This window comes from Sminthopsis crassicaudata, chromosome 4 (assembly GCF_048593235.1).
Source record: "Sminthopsis crassicaudata isolate SCR6 chromosome 4, ASM4859323v1, whole genome shotgun sequence".
NCBI lineage: Eukaryota > Metazoa > Chordata > Mammalia > Dasyuromorphia > Dasyuridae > Sminthopsis > Sminthopsis crassicaudata.
Genome location: NC_133620.1, coordinates 237,777,043 through 237,803,965, shown reverse-complemented (window position 1 = coordinate 237,803,965; position 26,923 = coordinate 237,777,043). Strand labels below are relative to the sequence as shown.

Sequence of the window (26,923 nt, the reverse complement as noted above, 5' to 3'; positions counted from 1 at the left end):
TTATCTTGTCCACGTGCTACACAAATTCCTTGTATATACTAAAGCCTTGCTGTTATTACAGTGTGGTATAACAGAAAGAACACAGTCCTGAGTTCTAGCCTTTATTTTTTGCAGTTTAAATGCGTTGTCCTTGTTCAAGAGACAACAAGTTATGGAATTAGGATTCAATATACTCCAAATTCTGTGTTATTTCTACCATATTTTCAAATAGAAATGTAGTATTGGGCTTAATATAAATTATCTTATCTTTTTTTTTTTCAGCCTGACTTTGTAGAAATTTAAGACTTATTTTCCATTAATAAAACACCCAAAACCAGTCATATTGAATGTTTTAATTACTTGCCTTAGTTCAATTATAATGCAAGCATCCTAGAACAGCAATCTTTAATATTCATGTTATGCTATCCATTACTAAAACTTTGAACTAATTCTTTATGTCTATATTTTTGTATAAAGAATCCCAATTATAACTATAAATCATTGAAGTACTTTATATAGTTCTAAACTTTTGAAAAACTATTGAGCTAAATTCCATATATATTTATTGAATCCCTCTCTTACTGTTTGAGATGGGATATTTGTCATCTGATATAGGAACTCTGATTTCACAATAGAAAAATTATTAGTGGTTTCTATATTTCTTTTCAATTCAATATACTTTTAATATATGCTCACTATATATAAGGTACTGTGCTAGCTTTTGGGAAATCAAAAGTAAATTGCCATAGAAATACTATCAAGGACACAACAATTTACTATGGAAATGAATTGCATATATCCCAATTCTATAAATGCAGGGTGAAAGAAAGGAGAAAACTGAAAAGAGAGAGATAAATCTGGTGGGGATTTGGAAAAGCTTCATGGAGAAACTGGCCTGAAATTTAGCTCTTGATGAAGGGTGAGGATTGTGAGTAGTGACAGACCATCTATAAAGATTAACTTAGCTTCTGGTATTCTAAATGTTAGACTCTTGTCCAGTGACCAGTAAATAATCATATTATTGGAGGAACTGAATTATACAAATCTTGACATCTTAGTCTAGTGGGACCAAAAGGAGAGCTGTAGTAAAGAGAGGGATGGCTTTTAGTTTCTTTTAGAAGAAGCAAATAAGAGTTAATAGAGTTTTTATGTGTGATTTAATTTGTGACCAAGGGCATAAGAAACATTTTCATGGAAAAATCATTTGTCTCATATAGCAGTGCTTATGCTAATCATTTGACTAGAGATTGTTGTGGCAGCTAATGTGATATTTATTGAAGAGCATGAGGCTAAAAGAAGTAGACAAACTTTACAAAGAGCTTGATAAGACCCCCAAATTTGTAATATTTCAATAATTACTTCACTGCTAAGATCAGAATTGGGAAACGAAGATGAAAAATATGTTGGAACTATAGTTTTGGAGTAAGAATTGACAGAGGCTTAAGATTTGTTGACTGCACATAAACTGCATGCCTATACATCATTCATGAGTCTGTCCTTTGAGAAAATAAAGGATATGTCAGAGCAGACACCAAATAATGTAATAAAAATAAAATTTATTTTATTTTGAAAGGAAATTTTGTAGGATTTATTTCCAAATTGTTGTCATTATATAGTCAGGCCACTGAATTATTATTGTCAAACTGGATTTAGAAAGTCTAACTGTCTTACATGCTACCTATATTATCTTGTCTAAATCATATAACTTCTCCAGGTCTCGGTTTCATCATCAGTAAAATAAAAAGGTTGGACTTGACCTCCTTGGGCCCTTCCAGTGCTTTAACTATGATCCTGTTGTCCTATGATAGAAAAAAATAAGAAAATTAGGATTAAAGTGGCTATTCCACTTTAATCTAGTAAAACAAGCTATTGATGTCAAAAGATGGGAAATGAACAAAAAAAGACAGATACTGACACAGACTTTCACCATTTCCTAACTGAATATATCTTTCAATATGATAATAAGATCAAAAAAGAACCTAGAAAAAAATCTCAGCAAATAATACATTTTTAAAAAATACGTTTTTATTGGTCTCTTCTATTTCTCATATAATCATAGTTATCCAAGTATTCTTTCTATTCCTACTCCCAAAGAGTCATTCAATATAACAAATAGTTTTTTTTTTTTTTGAGAGGGGAAACCCCCTCCCCCCATTACAGCTACTTAATTCATTAAAAAAATCTGAAAACATGTATAGTAGATAACACCTGGGAACTTCCTGCTTTCATTTTTTGGGTAGGTTGAGGGAGTGTCCTATAATATCTCTTCAGTTGAATCCATTTGAGCTTTATGATTTTGTAACATTTGTTTTGTCATGTTGTTGTTGGGTGTGGGTTTTTTTTGGGGGGTGTTCTTTCCATTTACTTTGTTTTAGTTATTGTATATATTTTCTTGGTTTTGCAGTTTCACTCTGTGTCAGATTTTTTCCTGTTTCTCAATATTCATTATACACATCATTTCTTAAAGTTCAATGATATTCCATTGCATTCATGTACCACAGTTTGTTTAACCAATCACCAATTAACAGGCTTCTCTTGTTTTCAGTTCTTAGCTATCACAAAAAGTACTGCTACAAAATCTTGGTATTTATGAGGACTTTCTTTTTACCTATGGCTTCCTGAGCATATAAGCCCAAAGTCTCTGGTTCAAAGATTTTGGATATTTTGGTCACTTTATATGCATAATTCTAAATTGCTTTCCCAAAATAACTGTACTATTTTATAACTACATTGGCAATGAATTAGCATGCTTGTCATTCCACAAACCCTTCAACATTGAGTATTGTCATTTTTGAGTCATTTTTGCCCATTTGCAGAGTGTGATCTGTAACTGTAATCATGTGCAGAGAGATCCATACTCGATAAAAGTATGAGAAGAAAACAGGTATATTTTCAAAAATGATATCCTACAGCTGACCACATTTTTAGTACCATAAAATTGACTGAAAATTACAGAAAAAGATCCCAAGGTTTATTAAATATAAAAATACATTTGATTCAGTGCATTACAATGCCAACTTTAATGTTCTGTTCTAACAAGATGTTTCTTGTGCAAATATCAAAATTATATAAATTCAAGATTCCTTGAAAAATGCTACAGCAAAAAGAAATTTGATTATTAATATCAGATGAAGAACTAAAGGTAAATATCTGTCATGGACAATGGCTATTTTCAGAATCCAAACAGAACAAAGATTTCTTCTAGGTGGTAAAGTTTTTCAGACACTTTCATTTGCAGATTTATAAATACTTTAAGATTTGAAAAGCACTTGGTATATATTATCTCCTTTGATCTTCATAACAATCCTGTGACATAAGTGCTGTTATTATTCCAGTTTTTCAGATCTTAATTTGAGGGTGATAGAGATTGTGATAGGCCCTGAGCCACACAGCTAGTGTCTACAACAGGTTTAAACTAATCTTTTTGCCTCCAAGCTGAACCTGTATCTACTCCATTTCGTATCTCCTTTAGTAATGCTATACCAATTGCCTAAATCCCCAAATAAGTTTCAGATTCTCCTAAATGAGTTTTCTGGTTATTTAAGAGTTAGGCTTGACTCTCCATTGAGGAAAAACCAAATAGATAAAGAATCCTTATTGTCTAGAATGTCCTAGGCAGTTGGATGAATAGCAGAGAAATCTGGTCCACCCATATAATATAATCTGTCTTGGTTGCCCTGAATGTTCTGCCTTTTGTCCTCCTTCTCTTAGTATTCGTTTCTTATTGTGAAATATATTTATTTGACTGCATTTTGTATCTGCCTAAGGGAAGATTAGTTTCTTGAGGAGAGGGCTTATTTTTGTATTTCCAGTTTCTAAAAGAAGTGGAAAATTGGAAGATCATCAGGGTAGGTGTTGAAATAATGATGGGGAGAGAAAAGGGTGACACATGTCAATGACAGAGATCACATCAGTTTATCAGATGGCTTAAAATTCAAAGCAGCATGTGGTATGGAAGATGATTGTAGAATAATAACCTAACTTTGGGTACTTTGGGTATGGGAAGCAAGGACTATGCTAAAACTTTTCCCAAATCTGTGAGTTGGGGAAATGGAAAAGGAGGGGGGACAAATCTGGAGAGGTTTAGCAGATAATTCTCATCCAAATACCACTTTCTAAAACTTAAATTTTTATTGATATCTTGGTTTTTTAAAACACCATCATAGTCACACCAGTATTCTTTCATTTTCTCTTCCCAGAGCTATCTCATATAACAAGTGATATTATTTAAAGATAAACAAAGAGAGGAAAAATTTTTTTTAAAAGTCCAAAATGAAAACTACTTTGCATTTAGGATAGGTAGTAGAGGGAAAAGGGAAAGGATTAAGGGAGGATTTAACACTGAAATGGGAGGGGATATTGAAATACAGTGGTTAAGATTTAGTAGAATATAGTACCCATAGTAGGAGAGAGCTGAAGGTGAAGGAGTCAGTATGAGAGTTGGAGAGGTAACTGCAGAAAAGGATTTATGCCTAGGTATGGTGTGTCTGGTTAAGATTTACTGATATAGGTAGTTAGAGTAAACTGAAGGGACATAATAAGTGATAGGAGGAAGATGGATATTGACAGATGGTTAATGAAGATATTGTAGGATTATAACTTTGTTATAATTAATTCTTGCATAGTAATTTGGAATGTCTTATCCAGATTTTATATCTCACCATTGTTTAGAATAATAGTACATCCAGGAAACAATAAATATTTATTGTATCAATAGCTAACATTCAGCCGAAATATGAGCTAATAGGTATTTGAAGAGAAATATGAGAATCTAACTACTATTTATAACATTGTTTCTATTGGATTATCTGGGTTTGGGAGATTTTTTTTCAGTTGGGGTTTGTGTATATAAAGACAACTCCAGGAACATGGAATTTCAGTTTAAAAATGAAGTTCTTTTCTGGGACCCATGTAAATGTATGTAAATCCATACAAATTATTCACATAATATATAATGATTTATTGATAAGTTCACAGAATTTTCCCTTTCCTGCAGGATCCTGCAGGATCTTTATTTGAAATAAAAAGTTCTCTATCACATAATATATTTGTACCAAAATGGTAACTGTAGCATTTAATTGTTACACTAATTCATTCTGACCATGAACTTTGTTAAAGCTTTATGATACAAATACTTTGGTGAATACTTTCTCAACTGATAAATGTTTGAATAAAAGTTTTTTTTTCTTCTAAACTATAGATTTTAGTATCTCTGAGTTGTCCCTTTTCTGCCCTACTTCTTTTGCTTTAAATAAGTGTCTGAATGTATAATGAAACATAATTGTTATTTTCTACATTTTGTGATCTTGGGTGGTGAATTATTAAATAATTCAGAGATGCAATTTTTTCTTAATAAAATTACACCCTTGCTTTGCCTCTGAGTATTACACAGGAAATTTGGTTGCCTTTATTTCACTGTAGTGTTTGTATTTAATAATAGTATATTTAATGGTATCTTTTAATATCTTTGATTAATTTGTTAAGCAAAAATTTGTGTATTAGAAAAAGCAATCTGTTATTGAAAGAAAAATGTATTACTACCATTTCTTTTATCTTTTACTTATGTATTTCAAAATCTGAATTTTTTTGTGTGTTTTTTTTTTTGTGTGTGTTTTTTTTTTTTTTTTTTTTTTTTTTTTTTTTTTTGTGTATGTGTGTGTAGACATTTTTGGCTCTTATAAACCAAGTGTTTCCTGCAGAAGAGGATAGTAAAAAAGATGTGGAAGATAACTGTAAGTAAAAAGAAAAAAAATAAAATAGAACAGTAGATGTTGAAAAAGAAGGTAATCAATGATTTTTTTGAACTAGGTTATACTTTTTATCTTGAGTGGTAATGTTTAGAATGGTAATATTTGACTATGCTTGAAATTTTGAGTTATTTTGAAATTTTGTCTTAAACAAAGTGAATATGTTTGGAACTATATCTATAGTTCAATAATTTTAAATGCTAAATTAGATGGAAAAATTCAACTTCATAGAAATTAGCTCATAAGTATAGTTTAATCATATAATAACTAGTAATTAACATTAGAGTATTTTGTACATGTGAAATGCAGCATAAATGTCAGTTATATATAATTTGATTAGCATGAAAAAATAATTTGTGGGGAAGCTAGATGATGTAGAAGATAAGAGTACCAGCTCTGATTCAGGCAGAGCTGAGTTCAGCTCACCAGGTGACTGTTTAACTGTCACTTAACACTCACTAGTTGTGTGATCCTCAGCAAATTACTTAACCCAAAATTTCCTTGTCAAAACAAACAAATAAATGAAATATGATCTGTTGTTTAGTCAACTGATTATCATTTCTCTCCCCAAGATCAGACAATACTTTGTTTAAGAAATTTTAAATCCTGTTAGATAATTATAGCATTTGTATCATGGGCTTTTTAATATTAGTAGTCAGTGCTTACAAAAATTTTTTTTTTCTTTTTCTTTCTTTCTTTCTTTCTTTTTTTTTTTTTTTGCTGAGGCAATTGGGGTTAAGTGACTTGCCCAGGGTCACACAGCTAGGAAGTGTTAAGTGTCTGAGACAGATTTGAACTCAGGTCCTTCTGACTTCAAGGCTGGTTCTCTATCCACTGCACCACCTATTTGCCCCTGCTTACAAAAATCTTAAAAAATATTTTTGTCTTAACACTTTTATAAAAATCACCCTTGATTAAGCTTGGATAAAAATCACCCTTGACTAAGCTTGGATAAAAATCACACTTGACTAAGTATTGGAAGTTTAATGTCTAAGGAAAATAATGACAAAGAGTTCCAAAAAAAATCAAAGAAAATATGTTGATAAACAAATTTAGGAAAGAAGGATGAGTTGTATTCTATTAGAGACTGTTTTGTGTAAAGAAATAAAAGTAAAAGAAAGGAAAATGAAGAAAGAATAAATGAGATATTTTTTGTTCTCTTAAAATTTTTAAGAGTACTTAGGAATGATAGGCAATCTGTCATGGTAGATAGAGGACTTGCCTTAGAAACATTAAGACATGATTTAAGTGCCATATCTGACATATTTTAACAAAATGACCCCGGGGCACATCAGTTGACCTTGATTGCAGTACCTAATTATAAGCTGCATCTAAGTGAATGGAGAGATTTTCTGTAGAGGTAATTTCCAAGAGCCATGAAATCATAGGTCAGTACAAAACTAAAGACCCAAGAGAAAGAATTTACTTTTGTAGTTGATATAAGACTCAGTGCTTTGATGAGATTTTCTAAATCTTCATGCACCTAATAAATTGCAAAATGGTTGCATGGATTTAAGATTATTTTTTTTTTGTTTTATTTACATTTTTTAAATTGCCTGTCTCTGGTTATCTCTGTGCTTGTGTACAATTGTTTTTCTGATTGTCTAGCAGAACTTGTACTGAACTTGGAACCAGAGAATTTTGGTTCAAATCACAGCTTTACTTTCTGTGTGACCTTGGGCAAATAACTTAGCCTCTCTGCATCCACATTACTTAATATCTAGAATGAGGAGGTTGCACTTCTAAGGTTCCTTACAGTCCTAAATCTATGATCCCATGACTCTAATGTTTTATAACTTTATGCCATATGCTCTGTATATTTGGTTATCCTTTTTTATGATGCTGTATGTATAGCAACTAGTTAGTATTTGTCAACTATTTTCATCAGAACCAGCCTATGTAACAGAGTTAATGCTGAGTATGATATCTATATAATTATAATTCCTATTTTGAAACTCTATCATAGGCTATGTAAATGATTCACCCTTAACTTTTCAGAAAGATGAACATGCTTTCAGTGGATAGGCCTAGGTTTCACAGCTGACAAGACTACTCTATTACTTCATTAGATCTTTTGTCTCAAGTTTGATGCCAGACTGTCTGGTTGTCTGCCAAGAGATACATTTGCTTTGTTTCGTGCTTCCTTGTGAAGTGAATACTAGAATGAATTCCTCTTATCTGCATCAATGTGATACTGTAATGAATAAGTATATAATGTCTGTAAAGTACTTCGAAGTCTTAAAAAAAAGCTTCTTTTGAAATAGAAACGTTTATTGACATTTGAAACACTTTGCTTTCAATTCTATGCTTTGAAGAAAAGAGTTTTGGGATCTTCTAGCATTTTATCTGATAGAACTCAGTATGATGGTTCTGTTTATTTTGATTGATTGTTACATAGTAATCAAGGAATATATAAATATGAACTAACTTTATAAAATGATATCTAGTATTTCTTTAAAGAAAATAGTGCTATTTTTGGGTATCAACTATAAGATATATATGAACACACAAATATGCACAGCATAGTATAGATGATTTGTCATCTACAGATGAATTGGACTTGGAGATAGAAATACCAAGATTCAAATGTCACTTTTTTTTTTCTCCTATTGTCTATATGAATATAAGGAAGTTATTTAACCTCGTTGTGTCTCAGCAACTCTAATAAGTTGCAGAGTAATTGCTGATCTTTATTGAAGTGGACATTTCCTCATTCTACATTAATGAAATCCTAGATTTTCTGTCTGTATCTCGATTTGTCTCTTTTATTCTCTTTTCCTCTGCTTCTTCTTTTCTCAGTCTCTCTCTCTCTCTCTCTCTCTCTCTCTCTCTCTCTCTCTCTCTCTCTCTCTCTCTCTGTGTGTCTGTGTGTCTGTGTATGAATACTTACATATAAAGTAATTAATTTTATAAATGAATTTTTACTTACTGGGGGTTGAAGCTGATAGATCATCTAGTTAAGCCTCCTTTCCAAAAACAACTTCATTCAGTTCAAATGTTTGATTGCCTACTATTTGCAAGGTTCTGTGTTCTCTGTTGTGAGATATACAAACATTCTTACCCTCAAGGAGTTTATAATCAACTAGGGGAGATAATATGTCTAAATCATATTACAAGGTTATGAATTATAACAAATACCAAAAAACAAGGGAGGAAAAGATTCCTTTGAACTGGGGATGAAGATTAGAGAATCCTTGGTGGGTATAGTATTCATAGAATTTCTACAGATTGAAATAGGAAGGCATTCCAATCAGAGGGAAGGGTGGGAACACTCTCAATGTGGTTCAGTCACTTCACCATTTCAACTCTTTTGACCTCATTTGGGCTTTTTTTCCTTTCTTCTTCTTTTTTTTTTGAGGGGGGGAAGATACTGGAGTAGTTTGCCATTTCCTTCTTCAGCTTATTTTAGAGATGAGGAAATTGAAGCAAATAGGGTTAAGTGACTTGCTCAGGGTCACACAGAGGTAGTAAGTTGGAGGTGAACTCAGGTTCTCCTGATTCCAGACTTGGCGCTTTATGCGTTATGCCATCTAACTTCCAGGTAATACTTAATCTTTTAGTTTGGACCATAAGATTAGTGGGAAGTTATGTGAGAAATGTTAGTCAGATTGTGAAAGGCTTGTATGTGAAGCTAAGACATTTTGACCATATTTATATGTAGTAAGGAGCCACTGAAACTTTTTGAGCAGTGACATGATATATTTAGATCACTCTTTTAGGGGAATCAGTCTGATATCAGGATGCTTTGAAGTGACAGAATGATTGGAGTGGGAAGATAAATTCAGGTATGAGGTAATCAATATAGTAGGAATAGATAGAAAGGGACAGATGCAAGATACACACTTACACACACATATATATATACATTATTTAATTTTTTGGAGGTGGGGTAGAGAGACAATCAGGGTTAAATTATTTGCTTAGGGTTACACAACTAGTGTCTGAGGCTTTTTGAACTCAGGGCTGATGTTATGCCTGTTGTGTTATCTTGCTGCCTGAGATGCAAGACATATTAAGAGGTAGATTGATAATACTTGGGTGTGGGAAGTTAAGAGAACAGAAGGAAAAATCAAAGATAAATTAGGATTTTTGTACATGGGTTATTGACAAAATGATCACATTATGCTAGTTTGTGGGTTTGCAATGAACATAGGAATGAAAATTAGTCCAGTTTTGGACAATGAAGTTGAAGTTCTGATGAGAACATCAAGTAGAGAGATTTTTAATAGGGTATAAGAAATCTGGGGATGGAGTGGGTTGGGGAAAAAACAGCAAGAATGTGAGTGCTAGTTAGAAATAAGTGTTGATTTTTTTTTTCTTTTAATCAAAGGTATTTATCATTACACAGTGAAATGATCTAACAATTTTTTTGTACAACACTTGCATTTAAGTACTTGTTGACTGACTAAAAGAGCAAAATCACCTTTTGCATTGGTGGAAGAATTTCCTATACTGATGAAAGTCACTAGGTTGGCCAAAAAAAGTAACCTAATTTTCAATTGAATTATGCCAATAAAAACTTATAGAGAATTTTTATCTATTTTAAAAGAAAAACAGATCAGATTACATGGTACCATGGTTTAAAAAAGACTGATTTTACAGCAAAGTTAACAAATCAATTTACTATTGGTCAGAACTATTCAGTTTCAGTTTTCTTTTCTTTTTTCTTTTTCCACATAAATTAATTTCCTAATATTTTGTTTTAGGTTCACTAATGTACTTAAATGAAGCCACACTCCTCCATAATATCAAAGTACGATATAGTAAAGACAGGATTTATGTAAGTATTATAAAAACATCTAATTGTTTAATATTTTATGAATAGGAATTATTTTATATCACATTATATAATTTTATTTTATTTTTGTTTATGAAAATAATTTGAATGGAACAGCTAGTTATAGAATCAGAGTTTATCATTATTTCATTATGAAAAGGATTCAAAATGAAGATTGTAAATTTGTAGTGACTTGTGTATTTAAAACTTTCTGTCTATGAGTACAACAATACATTATAAAGGAAATACTGTATGCCTACTTAGGAAAATCTAGAATATTAAAAAATCACTTAAATTTTTCTTTTGAGGCATATATTTGAGATTTGTTTCAAATATCTAGATGTTTCAGAATGAAATGATTTTAATTTTATCCAGAATGAAATTATTAATTTGATTTAATCCTGAATATAGGATAGAAGTAAATTGCTATCCTGGCTGTAGATAAATTACTTTGCTAGAAGTTCTACTGTTACTAAAGACAAGCTTCTTTCTCTTCATTATTTTTGAACGAAGAAAACACATGGCTTCTTTGACACCTAGATCAAATGACCATCTTAATCTTTTATATTGCTATTGATTTGCCATTTGTAGTAACTTAATTATAACTAAATTACACTTGGTCTTTGCCATCTGCTCAGTGACAGCTGTTAGACAGAACTAATCTAGCCTTTACCAAGATATACCACTTACTAGCTTTCAATTATTTACTTTTGTGGCCTTATTATTTCTTCTTAAAGAAGACTTTCATTTTTCATGCCAAGAAAAAAAAATAATACATTTAAGATAATATTTATAAGTTAAGTTTAGTTCTGGAAAAACAAAATAAAAGATATATTTAGTAAAACCAGATGTTACAATTCTAATAAATATTTTGAAATAGTCTTTATTCACTTTCCAAATCCTAGGCATATTTAAAAAATTCATTTTATTAACACCTTTATTTTTTACATAATCATACATCACATTCATTTCCAAATATATCCCCCTTTCCTGCTCTACTGATCCTTCCCTTGTAACATTAAAGAAGAAAGGAAAAAAGCAGTTGAGCATAATTAACCAGCATTTTCATTACATCTGAAAGTCTATGTAGGTTTCTCATCCATAGGCTTCTACTTCTATATAAAAAAGTAGAGTGTTTTGTTTTCTTAGCTTCTTGCAGGATCATATCTCAGTCATTAAAATTACACAACATTCGTTTTATTTCATTGTTTCTTAATTTATGTATAAATTCTTAATTTATATAAATTACACACATATATATATATATATACATGTGATGTATATATATATAATGCATATTTATATACAGATGTATTTGGTGTATGTTTTTCCTTATTCTGCTTATTTTATGAAGCATCACTCCATATTTTTCTGTATTGTTCATATTTAGCATTTCTTGTAAACACAGCAATATTCCATTATTTCTTTATGTCACTCTTTGTTTAATCATTCTCTGATCAGTCGATATTTTGCTTCCAGTTCTTTGATACTATAGAAATGTTTCCTGTGATTTTTTTTGGGGGGGGGCACATATGATTCCTTTCTTTGACCTCTTTGAAGTCTTTGCGTTAGTCACTTAAAAATAATTCTTAATTTCTTTTCAGAAATGTTAGATCAATTCCATGTAATGAAAAAGTCTCGTATCTTTTGTGATCTGCTATATAACTTATTTGGTTGAGTATTTTCCTTCTAGCTTTTTATTTTCTCCTGAACGGTACCTCTACCTATTCTACTCTGATTTTCTTTATGAGGGATCTTTTATATTCAGATGGAATAGACATTCATGATAATACTTATTAGCACATGGGGTAAAATAAAATATAGTGGAAATATAGAAAATGGTTCAAGCTGGAGAATTGTGTTTTGTTTTCTTGATTGTATTGCTTGATTTGGTATTTTTTAACATATTTTACATGACAGCTTTTAATTGTTGATTTTGCATAAACATAAGTTATCATAGAATGTATCATGGATCAAGAACCAAATCTCTATGTTGACCTAAAATATTGAAAGATGAAAACAAAATCAAAATATTTAAATGAACACATCTGAGGTAGCTTTATTAAGTTGTTAATGCCTTTAAGACATTTTACATATTAACTTGTCACCTTCAACAGTTTTCCATTGCATATGGTCCTGAAATGTTAATGCACTTGATAGTGGGGATAATTAGTACCAGAATTAGTATAGTATTGTAATAATTTCAGTTAAAATGGGTCTGCAGTTTTTTTTCTTTGACCAACCTAAGTGATTTTTTGTTCTTGATCAAAGGTTCAGTGATGACTTATGTGACTTTTGAAGGTTGTTTTGTATATTTAGTGAAAGTTGTAACTTAACAAATGCAAATGTTACTTATTTGGTTTTGCAAATGAGAAACTTTGCCCTCCCTTTCTTTCTTAGCCATTATTTGTAGTACCTTTAATGGCTCGACCATACGAATAATTAATTAATTAATTAGCAAGCATTTTTCAATGGTCAGTCAATAAATGTTTAAAGTTTCTATTTATGTACCAGAGAATTGAGTACTGGGCATATAAAGAAAGGCAAAAGGTAGTTATGTTTCTCATGGAGTTCATAATCTAAAGGGGGATGTCAATAATCAGAAAGGAGCTGAAAAGGGGGAGAATAATGAATTCTGCTAATAATTAAGTCCAGAGGAATGCAGCTGGTTGGGAAATGAAGAGAAAAGAAAAAAGTTTTTTTGGAGACCCTTCTTAAATGGAGGACCTTGAAGAAACTCTGAAATGTCTACCTTCATCCATTGTAATTAGAGGGAGAAAAGGGCTCCAGGAGCAGGAGGTACTGAAGAAGTTTGAGCTCTGGGGCTAATGTATTTCTGTCTGTACCTTTATCTCATCTGTTCTTTACCAAGAGATGGGAACCAGGCTTCACTAGCAGTCCTTTGGTATCATTATTGATTATTGAATTAATCAGAGTTCTTTCAAAATTTTTCCCTTCATTTTATTGTAATTTATTATATAACTTGTAATTATTATATAACCTAGTTCTACTCAATTAATTCTGCATCAATTTATACAAATTTTTTCAGGTTTTTTTGAATCCATCCCATTCATCATTTCTCACAACAGCAACTTTTGTCACCACAATTTTTCACCCATTGTCCATTTGATAGGCACCTATCATTTGTATTATTTCAACTTTAAATACTCCAAAATGATTCTGAATCTTTCCTGAAACTGGATACTCTCTGAGGAGTGGCTTTTTACTAGATCTAAAAACCCTTGAAACTTTCTTTTACTCCTTTGGAAAACATTCTTATCAATAATTTTTTCTCTTTCTATATCCAGGAAATGTTTTTGGTATCTTTTTTTGGCATGCCTAATTAACTGCTGAGGATTACTATACTTTACCCTTACTTGACTAGACACAAAAGAAAAAGAAAAAAACTAGATTTTGTATATACTTCCCTCCCCATATTTGCTAGTGTTATTGACTTTTTTGTAATTATCCTTTCCCCTGTGGGGAAAGATGTCCTCATCTGCTGACTCCCTTAGATCCTTGCCTTTTTAAAATTACAGATTAATTATAAATGTTAAAATAATGCTTAAGTTACTTATTAAACACTAATGTGTACTTGGTAGTTATGGCAATAGTAGCACTAAAGTAGAAATTTAGGGTTATGTGACTCTACCAGAATCAAATTTGATCATGGAAAAATCTTTAGGTTATAACCAAGTTGGGTAGAGAGCTGTGTCTCTTCAGAGACATCAGTGTTCTAGAGAGTTTTGAGATTTTTGATGGTTGACAGTCTTACACTGATTAGCTTAGTAATTATACATATATAATTACTGCATGTATTGCTTAGTTATATATTTATATTTTGCTATCTTCTATATATAATTAAGTACTAGAATTAAAATATGCTTCTTATATTTATATTTTAAAAGATTCTTAAAACTATGAAAGCATTTAAATTTGCTTCAAACTACAGAATATTTGGTTGTTGTCAAACTGATCAAAATTGAAGCATGACTTGATAGCACCTGTGCAGAGCCCTGTAAACTGTCATTCTTCTTTTGTGGACATCAGTAGTATTTAAGTAATTTTCCAAATGGCTAAGGAAAGAATTACAAAAGTAAGAGAGCTACTTTTGGACTTCCATTGAACCATGTGATTTTTTCTGGGCTCCATGGTCAAGCTATTTTCTCAGATGTCTAGATCCATTACTCCTTTGGGTAATGCTACTTATGTCTGGATGCATTGATTATATCCTTAGGTTGCTGCTGGAGGTGATACTTTATTTTGTCTTAGTAGATACATACACAGTATAATTTTTAATTAGGATTTAAATTGAATATAATTTTTAATATTTTTATTATGTTAACATAGTATAACTGAAAAATGATAAAAACCTGCATCTTTAAAAACAAGAAAATAAATTTTCACACTAAAGGCATTTTTAGATGTTTAAACTACTTACTAGAGTTGTTATAAACTTAGAGATAACTGATGATTTTTTTATATTTAGCATGTGGATGATATGTTTTAGTATATAGTAGCCTTAAATTTATGCTGTTGTGATCTAATGGCTTTTTTGTTATTTGTATTTCATTTGAAAATTTTCTGATGTACTTAAAATTGAGATAAGAGAATTCTTAAAAGCACTTCATTTAATTTTAATTTAAATAAAAATCTGTTGCATTAATAGACATTATTTTTTAAAATTTTCAGACATATGTGGCTAACATCCTGATTGCAGTGAACCCATACTTTGACATACCTAAAATATATTCTTCAGAAACAATTAAGCAGTATCAAGGAAAATCTCTTGGAGTATTGCCACCTCATGTCTTTGCAGTTGGTATGTAATCTAACTATAAGAATCATTAGCTAATTTATTTTTTTTATGAACTAGGAATTTTGAATTTTTTCTTTCTTAATATTGTAGAAATAAACTGAAATTATTTTTTCTTTTACCCTATCAGATAAAGAAAAGTTTTAATGTATAGCTATATAATTTAGAAAAACCATTACTACAGAAATGTATATCATTTTGGAAGCATTTTCACAAATGGTCTTGTGTAGCATAAGCATACCTTTGCTGTGAAATGATAGCATATAGTTATACATATCCTTTCATCCTTGACAAAAATTTTGAGATATGCTCACGTTTTCTTAGATATTTTCTGCTATGTTGAAAATTGGGTAAGAAAATCTTGACCTCTAATGACTTTTTGGATTATTGACATATATTAATATTTATCATATATAAATACTTTTCTTCATAATGTCCTGGACATAGTCTATTAAATCTGGGCTTCTAAGAGGCTTGTGCTGGCCTTAGCCAGACTGTGTTTTAGCCATTCATTATAGTGTTATGAGGTTCTTGAATTGTGTGATCATAATGTGAACTTTTATTTGCAAAGGGCTTTGGAGAGAAGTAAGATGAAAATGATGTGTAACATATTCCTTGTATAAAAGAGAATTAAGATTCATTTCTTCCCTCTTTAAGTAATCCTAATACACAGATGGCATTGCAGTTTTAGTAAATACCCAGATGTGTAGCTTTTCCCCATGTGCCTCTCATGATTTGACTAATTACTGCATATACAAGGCTTTACTTTTCACAATTTCAGACATAAGCTAGTCTGAGAGCTGTTAGCTATTATCAACAGAGCCTTAACCAGGTTTTGTTGTTCTAAGCAGCCTTCATATTTCAGCTTTATCTTTGTTCCTTTTGTAAACTTGACAGGAAAATATAGTTCTAGCATCTTATTGAACATTTAATTAAAAAGAAGTATTACAAAGCATCTAGAATCTAATGCCATGGCATGAGGGCCTCTGTTTTAATGTATTATTTTGTTTGCACTTGAGACACTGGAGCTTTTGGACAAATGGAGAAGTGAATACTTTTTTTTTTTTTTTTTTTTACCGATTAAAGGGACTTTGCAAAGTTTGATTGCCATGTCTTCTCCTAAACCCTCTTTAAAAAATTCTTTATGGCACTAATAACCTGGTGTTTAGAACTTTCCTACAAATGAATACAGAGACTTCTTGTTAAATAATTTGTTGAGAAGGCACAACTGAGTGGCTGGTACACATTTTGAATGGGAATCCTTTTTTAAGTCAGCCTCATGTTTTAGGGTTTGAAGCATATACTGAAATGTTTTACCTCTTTGAGGCAGGTTATTGGTTAGTTATGATTGACATAAGATAAATAAATTCTTAGTAAAGCCAAGGTTTCTGCTTTGAACCTACATTAACATAATTTAGAATTTCTTTAATGAAATGTGCAATTAAGTTTATAGTTACTCTTTTGACATAGCCTTAAAATTTAGATAATATACCAGTTTTAATGTTGGATTAGGGAGGACAATGTTAAAAACATGTAATAGCAATATATTTAAAGAAGTCTAGAAAGTGATTAAAAAATCTTTTTATAATGGTATGTTCTTGAATTCTAACTCTTTGGCTGTTTAAACTGAGTTTCTAGTAAAATTAAAAAAAAAAAGCAACCAGTTTCACAATTTTGTTTTAATTTTGTTACAATTTTTTAAATACCCATTTGCATTCTAGAGTTTTGAAATTAAAAATTCATCTCCACTCCCACTTTTATTGGGGAACTTCACTAACTGTGTTAACTGAACTTTTTTTTTTTTTTAAACTATGTATTTGTACTGTCTGTGGATATTGGTTTTAGTGTTAGAAATCCATGATGTAGCTCACAGTAGAGATATTATAACACATAAATACCATTATTTGCATTTCATGTTTACTAATTGGTAAAAATTATGAGGGAATTTTAAGTAGCAAAATGCATTTATAAATTTAATTATTAAAAAAAATCCCATGTGCTATTTTTTATATTGTTAAAATTTCTCTAGAATAAATGCACGTTAAAGTAGAATATCATACAGAAGATAAAATTGGTGAACATAATTTTGGATACCCTTCATTTGTCATGTTATTTTGATTTTAGCTGACAAAGCTTTTCGAGACATGAAGGTACTCAAAATGAGTCAATCGATCATTGTCTCTGGAGAATCAGGGGCTGGCAAAACCGAAAATACTAAATTTGTTCTTAGGTGAGTATCTCTCTGGAAACTTTAACAAACAATTGTAGTTATACTGATTTTTTTTAAAACATATTTTGATTGGATTTATGAGTGCTTAGGTGTTATTTGAACAGCAACAACAGCAACAGCAACAACAATGCTGCCAGAATGATTCTGGTGATTGTGTGTTTATTTTTGACTTGCTCCTCTCTGTTCTTTCTCATTCTTGTCTCTCCTTCCTCTTTCTCTCTTCCCATCTCTCTCCCTTCTTTCCCTCTTCCTCATTTTACAGACTTCTTATTCCTCTATCCTTGTCTCTTCCTCCCTCCTTCCCTCATTCCTCCTTCCCTCCCTCTCTCTCTTTTCCTCTCCCTGTTCCCCTCCCTTTCCCTTTCCCTCTCCCCCTCCCTGCCTCCCTTTCCCCCTCCTTATCCTCCCTTCCTTCTCCCTGTCTTTCTCCCCCTCCCTCTTCCTATCTCTTCCTCCCTTGCTCTCTCTCTCTCTCTCCCTATTTCCCTCTTCCTCTCCGTTTCCTTCCTCTCTCCTCCCTCTCCCTTTTCCTCTCCTTCTCCGGATAAAAAAGAAATTATGCTGAATTACTTTATAAACTTCAAGCTACATGAAGACAGTAACCATGGCATATTTATAACACATTTTCTCTTAGCATACTCTTTGCTAACTGATAAATAAATATATAAAAACAAATACTGGTTGATTTAAATTGAATTTAAAACAATGCTCATAAAAATATAAAAATACTTTTTTAGGCTTTTGCTCTCCATTATACACTGGGAAATGACTATAAAATTTTTCTTAAAGAGTTTTGTAATGGCAGATTGCTATTGTTTCACTTAGCTTCCTTTTCACTGTGTAGAAAACTCATTTCCTCATTGCTGCAAACTTTCTGTTTTAAAGGAACCTGGAGAGCAAAGTATCAAGAGACTTTTTCCTCTACCAAGTTGTTAATATTTATACTTAAAGTCCAACTATTCTCAGGGCAAGGCACTCCATTTAACCCTTATAGTTTTCCAATGGCAGGCCACTGATTCAAGCAAATAAACATATTTTAGAATCCAGCAGTAAATTTCAAGTGTTAGTTCTGAAATAATTGTAATTTTGAATGTTACTTGTCTTAGAATAAAGTAATGTAAAAATAAAATATTAAAATAATATTAAAGATGAGAACAGCCTCTGAATGGGTAGTTTGTGTTTTCTATTTTGTCTTTTTTTCCTTAATGTGCTTTTAAAAATTATTTGTCATCTATATGATTGTACATTTTAAAATATTAAAATTCAAAAGATTTTTATGATATTTGTATTGTACATTGTATTGTACATTTTTTGTTGTACATTAGTAAGGACAAAATTTGCTCAAAATAGAATTCTTTCAGCTGGCTTTGGGGGAGAAGAAAAGGAAACTTCATTCATACTTGTAAATGAGTTTGTTCCACTTTTGTGCATTTTAAAGGTCAGCTCATTTTGAGGGCTAGATTGCTAATACTACAGTTAGGAAGGACCTGGTCAATTAGTTTCTTCAGTCATTTTTTAGGAATTGTTCTGGCTACTATTTTATTAGCTACTAGTCAAACTTTTGGTGCTGAGACTCTCTGAATGTATACATAGCTATTTGTAGTCAGAACTCAAAATCTTTTTAGCCTAAACTTTGTGTTGCCCTGGATAGCTTTAGAGAATGTAGTGTCACTTCCATGGAACCACGAAACTTAGGTATAGGACTTTAGCTAAAACTATTAACATAAGATGGATTTTATTGTAGCCTTCAGATTACTATATATTTTATATGTTCACACAACCAATTTGAAGGACATTTTTTTTTCATCTATAGAGAGTAGAGGAGATTGTTAACAAACAAAATAGAGATCACAAGAGATATCATGTGCATTTTTGATTATATAATTAAAGTGTTTAAAATATTTTTAATAGATTTCACCATAACTAATACTCAAAATCTCTATGTGTGGTAGGTTGCAGAATAGTTCATGACCATATATAATATGGAAAACTTTGCATAAAATTATTAAGTTTTCGTACAAACAAAATAATTTAGAGAAAATTGGAAGGAAAGAAAGTAAAAGGGGAAAAATCTTTTCTTTTTCTGATAAAAGCCTCATTTTCAATCTATATGGGGAACTCATTCAAATTTATGACTGAATCATTTTCCATTATATAAATTGTCAAAGGACATGAACAGGAACTTTTTCAAAGGAAGAAATCTAAACTATCAACAGCCATATAAAAAAAAGTTTAAAATCACCAATAGAAAAAAATGCAATTTAAAGTTGCTCTAGTTTATCATTTAGTAGGTGCCTACTATGTACCAGGCTAGTGTTAAAGTGCTAGAGATACAAAAAGAGGCAAAAAACATCCCTTGCCTTCAAGGAACTCACACTTTGATGCAGGTGACAAAAAGCAAATAAATATATACAAACAAGTTATACGAGGATAAATAGTAAACAAAAGAGAGAGAAGATACTAAAATTAAATGGGATTGGGCAAGACAGCTTATAGAAGATCAGTAAGATTGGATAAGATGAAAAGAAAAAGGAAAAAATGGTAAATATTGGAGGGACTGTGAGAAATTAGGTGCACACTAAAAGCATTGTGATAGAATTGTGAATATGTCCAGCTATTCCAGAAAACAATTTTGAATTATGTTCTCAAAGTCACTAAACTGTTCCTGTCTTTTGACCCATTGATACTATAATCAAACATATATCGCAGAAAGGCCAAAGAAAGAAGACAAAGGCTAATATGTACAAAAATATTTATAGTAGCTTTTTTTCATAGTGACTCTAAACTGGAAAGTAAAGTTTCTCTTCCTCCTGCAGTATATGGTATACAAATGCAGCAGAATATTATTGTATTATTTAAAATGGTAAACTGTTCAGAGGAGAGGTACCAATTTGGTAAAGAGACATTAGGAAATGACAATCTATTAAAGGAATTGGGCATGATTTGTATGGAGAAGACAAAGGGAAACATGATAGCTGCCTTCAAATATTTGAAGGATTGTCCTATGGAAATATTAAGTTTGTCTAGTTTAGGTTCCAGTGGGCAGATCCAGAGGGTGAGGAGGAGATTGCAAAGAGAATTGTTGAGGCATGACTTTGACAGATTTTTTTTTTTTTCCTTGAGGCAGTTGGAGTTGTGACTTGCCCAGAGTCATATAACTAGGAAGTGTTCAGTATCTGAGGTCGAATTTGAATTCAGGTCCTCCTAACTTCAGGTTTGGAGCTCTATCCATTGTGCCATCTAGCGGCCCCAAGACAGATTTTCTTTTTTTTTTTTTTTTTTTTAAGCAATTAGCCTTATATAAAAGTAGAATGTAGAATGGGTTTCTTCACTAGGGGATATGTATACTCCCCTTAGAGATCTTAAAGCAGATTCTGGATGATTGCTTGTTAGGTATAATGTTATATAGGTTATAATTGTTGATAGTTTTTTAGTTAGTTTTAAAAGACGGGTATGATTTCAACTGGCTAACATTGGAGGGGGCATTCTAGATGTATGAAACAGCATGAGCAAAGGCAGAAAATTGAGAAAGCACAAAATGTATATGGAGAAATCTGGTTAGTCTGGAACATAGAGGTGAATAACATTTGATCAGGCTAGAAAAATAGTATGGTGCTTGATGAAGTTTTAAATATGAGACCAAAAAATTTGAACTTTATTCACTACATTATAGGAAGCTACTGAACTTGTGAGCATGGTCATATCTGTGTACAGAGAAGAGGTACTAAGGAGGGAGAAGAAGGTAGAAGTAGTAATATTAGATGTAGTGTGTATAAGTGGCAATAGGAATAAGGAAAAATGGATTTGATAAATATTGTGAAGATAGAATCAATAAGATTTTGATGGTATGCTTCAAGAATTTGTCTTTGCCCACGTGTTGTTTCACATTGTTATAAATTATTTGGAAAAAGATATAGACACATTATTTTTCAAATTTATAGATGATGTCTAAGAAGTGATAGCTAAGATAGTAGATGAAAATCAGTATCTGAAAAGATCTCAATAAGCTTGAAATTAATTTTGATAGTTTAAAAAATCAACTTTACAAATATAAATTGGAGCATAGGTTAGTTAGTAATTCTTTTTTAAAGAAGTTTGGGAATTTTAATGGACCAAAAAGTTCAGTATGAATCAAAAGTTTGATGTGGCAACTAAGAAAGCTTATGTACTCTAAGGTTTTATTGAGATGTGTACCCTTCTGTATTCTGCCTTAGTCAAATATTATCTGACGCAGTTTTGTTTATCTAGGACACCATATTTTAGGAAAGATATTTTTAAGTTTGAGAACTTCTATGTAAAGGCATCTAGAATGATGAAGGGTTTTGGCCATATAAGGATTGCTTGAAGAGAGAAGACTTGGGGGAATGGAGGGAGTAGTAGAGGGGTTGGGACATAGAGTTGATTGTTTTCTTCAAGTACTTGAAGGATTATTAGGTGGGAAAGGGATTAGATTTGTCTGCTTGGGTCAGTAGAGTAGAAATGGGAACCTGTAGTAGAAATTGTAAAGAGGCAGGTTTGATTTGATGGCAGGAAAAATTTCTTGAGAGTTAAAGTTATTTCTGGGCTATTTTAAGAAGTACTTGATTAGTAGTTCTCCTCAAATGAAGATTAAGTAGCCTCTTTTTGGTCCTCTTGTAAAGGGAATTCTTGGTTAGGTATAGATTGGGTTAGTTGGCCTCAAGCTCTCTATTAATGGAGATTTCCTTGATTCAGTGAAGGAGACTGTTCTATTCCTCTTATCAGATGCCTGAAATTTTCTAATGCTTAGAACTATCATTATAGAGAGTCAGAGGAGAATATTCTTCTGGGTAGAGGTGATCCATTTTTGAATTAGAAACCAAATGAACAGAAGCCAGAGATCAGACTGGTTTGGAGTTTTATGTTTTTTTAAGAGCTCCATTATCGAAGGACTAAGATAAATAAGGTAGATATGGAGACCTAGAGAAGTTAAGTCAGGGCCATCTATTAGAGGAAATATTGGTGAAATAATTTATTCAGCCTTCCTTTTATTGTGTGTTTTGTGTAGTTATATGCTGAAGAGTCAAATATGCATATTGACACCTGATTTAGTTTTGGTGGTTAGATTTACTGGTTAAAAAACAGTGTTTTTTCCCAGGACTTCTTTCCAACAATAATGCTATGATTTGATAGTTGACAATTTTGTGGCATCTTTGGTATATATGATACATGAGGCTCTCCTTGGTTGGAGCCTTACCTTCCAATGCTCTAGGTATTGAAATTAAGTTGATGATATCTTGAACCATGTATTCTTTAAGTCGGTTCATGATTATTCATAGAGACTATTCAGGGTACAAATCAGGGGTTCTCAAACTACGGCCTGTGGGCCAGATGCTGCTGTTGAGGACATTTATGCCGCCCGCCAGGTTATGGCAAATGGGCTGAGGGGCAGAGACAGAGTGTGAGTTTTTGTTTTTACTGTAGTCCGGCCCTCCCACAGTCTGAGGGACAGTGAACTGACCCCCTATTTAAAAAGTTTGAGGACTACTGCAATGAATCTAATATAACAAAGTGTGGTAAACACAAAATGTATAGAGAGTAAAGAAATTATACCATAGAAATAGTCCATAGCATTGTATCATTATTTATGGGAAAGTAGTTTAATACTTTTTTCTGCCATTTTTCTAAAAGATGCCAAGTTTCTGGGAGAATACTCAGAACTCTTGCCTTATTCTCTAATGTCCTTCTTTTTGCACGCTATTCCAGTTTATATAGTGTACCATAAAGTGGTCTGATTAGCTTTAGATGCCTTGGAAACTAAGATTCTACTAGAAATTCTGATAGGTTATGTGAGAAGAAAGGTTGTGAAATTGAAAAACTGCTTCTGTGATTAATGTCAGTATAATTATGAATATAACATTTTACTTTTATCTAAATACCATTTCTTATATTTTATTATTTTTTTAAAAACAGATATCTCACGGAATCCTATGGTACAGGCCAAGATATCGATGATAGAATTGTGGAAGGTACTTTTTTTAAAAAAATTGAATCCAGTTTTTAATTATATGATATTTCTAATTTAAATGGAATCCTTATTTATTGCCATTTAGTGTAAGAATTATATAAGACATTTTTATTTTACTTTAATGCATAGAATAACTGGTCTGGCTAGTTTTTCATTGAAGTTTTAATCAAAGTGTGAAACATTTGGTAATTTTATTATTATTTTTTTAATAACCTAAGTTTTAAGACCAAGATGAATACGTTAAGTAAGTCTGGGCTCTACCTTTATGTTCTACATTAAGTAATAAAGATAAATATTTATTCCTTCTTTGGTAGAAAACTATTATGTTGGTGTAGGTATATTTCCTGGGGAGACTATGACAATTATTGGGTTTTCTTTTTTTTTCTTTTTTTTTTTTTTAAACACAATAGATTATTAGCTATCATTAGGTTATCTCCTTTCTAAATCCTAATCCTCTATTCTCCCCTGTAAGTCATGTGTAGTACTTATCTCAACATTGATTAAGTACAGAAGATAACGAATTTCCTCTCATGATATTTATTACATTATTATAGCTAGCATTTATTAACAACCCATTATGTACCTAGAATATGTTTATTTCAAAATAAAATTTTTTATGCTAGTTTCTTAAAGAGACTCAGACATTTCTGGTTTGTTTTGTCATAAAATTTTAAAAAATACAGCATTGGGTACTCTTTGAATTTTGTATTAATTGATCAGGCTTTTAAAGAATTAAATTAATAAAATCCTTCAATATTTTAAAGATTTGTAACTTTATCATGGTGAACTCATGCAAGCAAACCACTGTCCCTCTATGATATAGTAGATGAATTTAGGAACTTGTATAGGTGAAATTAATTGTCTTGTGACTTACCAGGTAATGAGCCAAGTGAATGAATGAATAAAAAAGTCATTTATTAAATTTTTAATATGTGCAAAACCTTATCCTAGAGCTACAATAGAAAAAAATAATCCCCCCTTTAGAATTCATTCTTTGAAACTTTAAAATGTTTTATAAATATTGTGATTATTTTATTATAAACTATTTTTCCTTAATCTTAAAACATTCTCTTTACTCTAAATCAGTGGCATTTTACAGCTTTCCCCTCTTAATTAGCCTTTTGTTTATTTTTGTCCTTAAAATGGATGTCTTAAAGTTTCCTTGTTAATTTACTGTTACCCTAAGTATTGCTATACATGAGAATATTAACATTTAATATAACACATAATTAGAATAAGACTTTGCAAAATAAAGCTAAAATGGAATAAATATTCCCTCATTACCTGAGTCATCTCTTTCATAAAGAATTTTAGGCCTCTTCTCATCTTTTTCTCTTGGAAAAGTAACTGTTAGCTAATAGAAGATAGATTGAAATTATATTTGTCAATTTCTGGACAAAAATTCATCACTCTCATGTCTTTGGTTCAGTAAAGATTTCTAAAAGAAAAAAATAAAACAAACCAAACAAACCTGAACCATAGTACTGAGGGTAAAACCAAAATCAATCATATATTATCAAGACAGTATCTCATGTGGCCCTGAAATAAATATATGAATAATTATTAGGTTCATATAATTTTTATAAATGACATAAGATTTTCTCAAAAAACAAAAAGAAATATAATAAATATCACTGGGAAGTTTTTGGTTCAGTCATTATTTATGGACATTATTACCTGTTATATGACTTCTGTAAAAAGAGTCAGGGAAATGGAATTGTCTTAATTATTGGAAAACTTGTATTCAACTCTAATGGTCTTTCTGTGTTTCTTAGATTCTGAGGTTTAACATTATAGTACAGAACCAAACCCCTATCCAAATATTTGAATAGAGTCAAATTTTCTTTTAAGGATAATTTTTATTTAGCCATAGATACTTATACAGTATATTTCCATGTGAAATTGGAACTGTATAAGTGTGAATATAATTTGCTTTATATTCTAGGTTGTGTGCTTTTTTATATCTGATATTTAAAAGATATAAATCCCTCTACATAGTAACAGAGTATTTATTTTTAATATTTAATAAAAATTCATTCTTGAAAAGATTATGATCTGTCAGTGTTAATTTAAGTCTCTAGTAAATAAAGTTGAATTCAATAAAAATAGTTTTCTCAGATTCTTCAGTCAAATATTTTTTTCATTGGATCATAGTTAGAACTGGAAGGGACTTTAGAAAATTTTTAAATTCAGCCCCCTCATTTCATGGATGAAACTGAGGCACAGAGATTGAGTCAGTAAATGTCTTAAACAGAATTTGAACCAAGCACTTCCTTACAATAAGTCCAGTATCCACTTATACTTATCCACTATACAGAGATAATTCTTATATTCCAGATGACATGTTATTTGGTATTATTAATATCAAAAAGCTTCGATATTGTTGAAATATACCTTTAAAGAAATTTGTGTAGGTTGTATTTATAGTGAGGGCATTTTCAGGAGTATAAATTATAATTTTTAAATTTTAGTTCTAGATTTTTATAATTTACTAAATTGTTACTTTGGCATCTTTAAAAGTTGGTGAATAAAAAGAGGATGATTTTAGAGAGCAGAGTAAAGAAGACAAGCTGAATATTTATAGGATTCAAAGCAGAACTTCTTAAAGAAAGGGTAGATGATTGTATTACTTAGACAAACTTATAGGCAAAATGACCTGGAAATGCTTGCAAAGATGATGAGGGACCAATTTTTGCCCCCTTCTATTTTAGACTAAGAAGAATGAGCATTAAATGGCATAAAGGAAAATTATCTCAGCACAAACAGTTGTGAAAGATAGTAATACTGTAATTGGAAATATTTTTTGCAAGAGCTAAAAAAGAGAAATTTAATCTCAGACATTTTGGATATTATCCTAACTAGAGATAGAAGAATATTCTTTAAAGGTTCTAATTGTAATTTTTCTGAGTATATAATACATATTTTAGAAAGATAAAAATTTTAAATCTATTTATTGTGTTTTTATACTTTAATCATTAGGTTTTTGAACCTATATATATATGTATACATATATTATATATATATTAAAAGCAGTTTTTTGGGTGCTTTTTCTATTTAATTTAATTTTTCTCAATAACATGTAAATAAAATTTTTTAGTATTTGATTTTTAAAATTTTGAGTTGCAAATTCTCTGCATCTTTTAGAAGGCAAGCAATTCTTGTGGTGTAGTCATGATAAAGCAAGCCATTTGTGTTGTGTGGTCATGAAAAAAATTCCATATTAATCATGTTGCAAAAGAAAATGCAGATCAAAAAAAAGATTAATAAATTTTAAAACAAGTATGCTTCAAACTGTATTCATACATCACCAATTCTCTGGTGGGGGATAACATTTCTTATCAGGAATTCTCTGAAATTATTTTAGATTATTTGTTACTGAGAATATCCA

At 31.0% G+C, this 26,923-nt stretch overlaps 1 protein-coding gene across 7 annotated transcripts in view; it reads left to right on the top strand.

Moving 5' to 3' along the window:
* Positions 1-26,923, top strand: part of MYO6 (myosin VI) — a 189,619-nt gene that overhangs the window by 75,372 nt on the left and 87,324 nt on the right. For all 7 annotated transcript variants that reach the window (XM_074310470.1, XM_074310468.1, XM_074310469.1 and 4 more), the window contains 5 exons: positions 5,642-5,711; positions 10,433-10,506; positions 15,196-15,325; positions 17,444-17,549; positions 23,481-23,536. In XM_074310470.1, the coding sequence (XP_074166571.1) occupies positions 5,642-5,711; positions 10,433-10,506; positions 15,196-15,325; positions 17,444-17,549; positions 23,481-23,536 (436 nt within the window). The remainder of the gene's footprint in view (positions 1-5,641; positions 5,712-10,432; positions 10,507-15,195; positions 15,326-17,443; positions 17,550-23,480; positions 23,537-26,923) is intronic.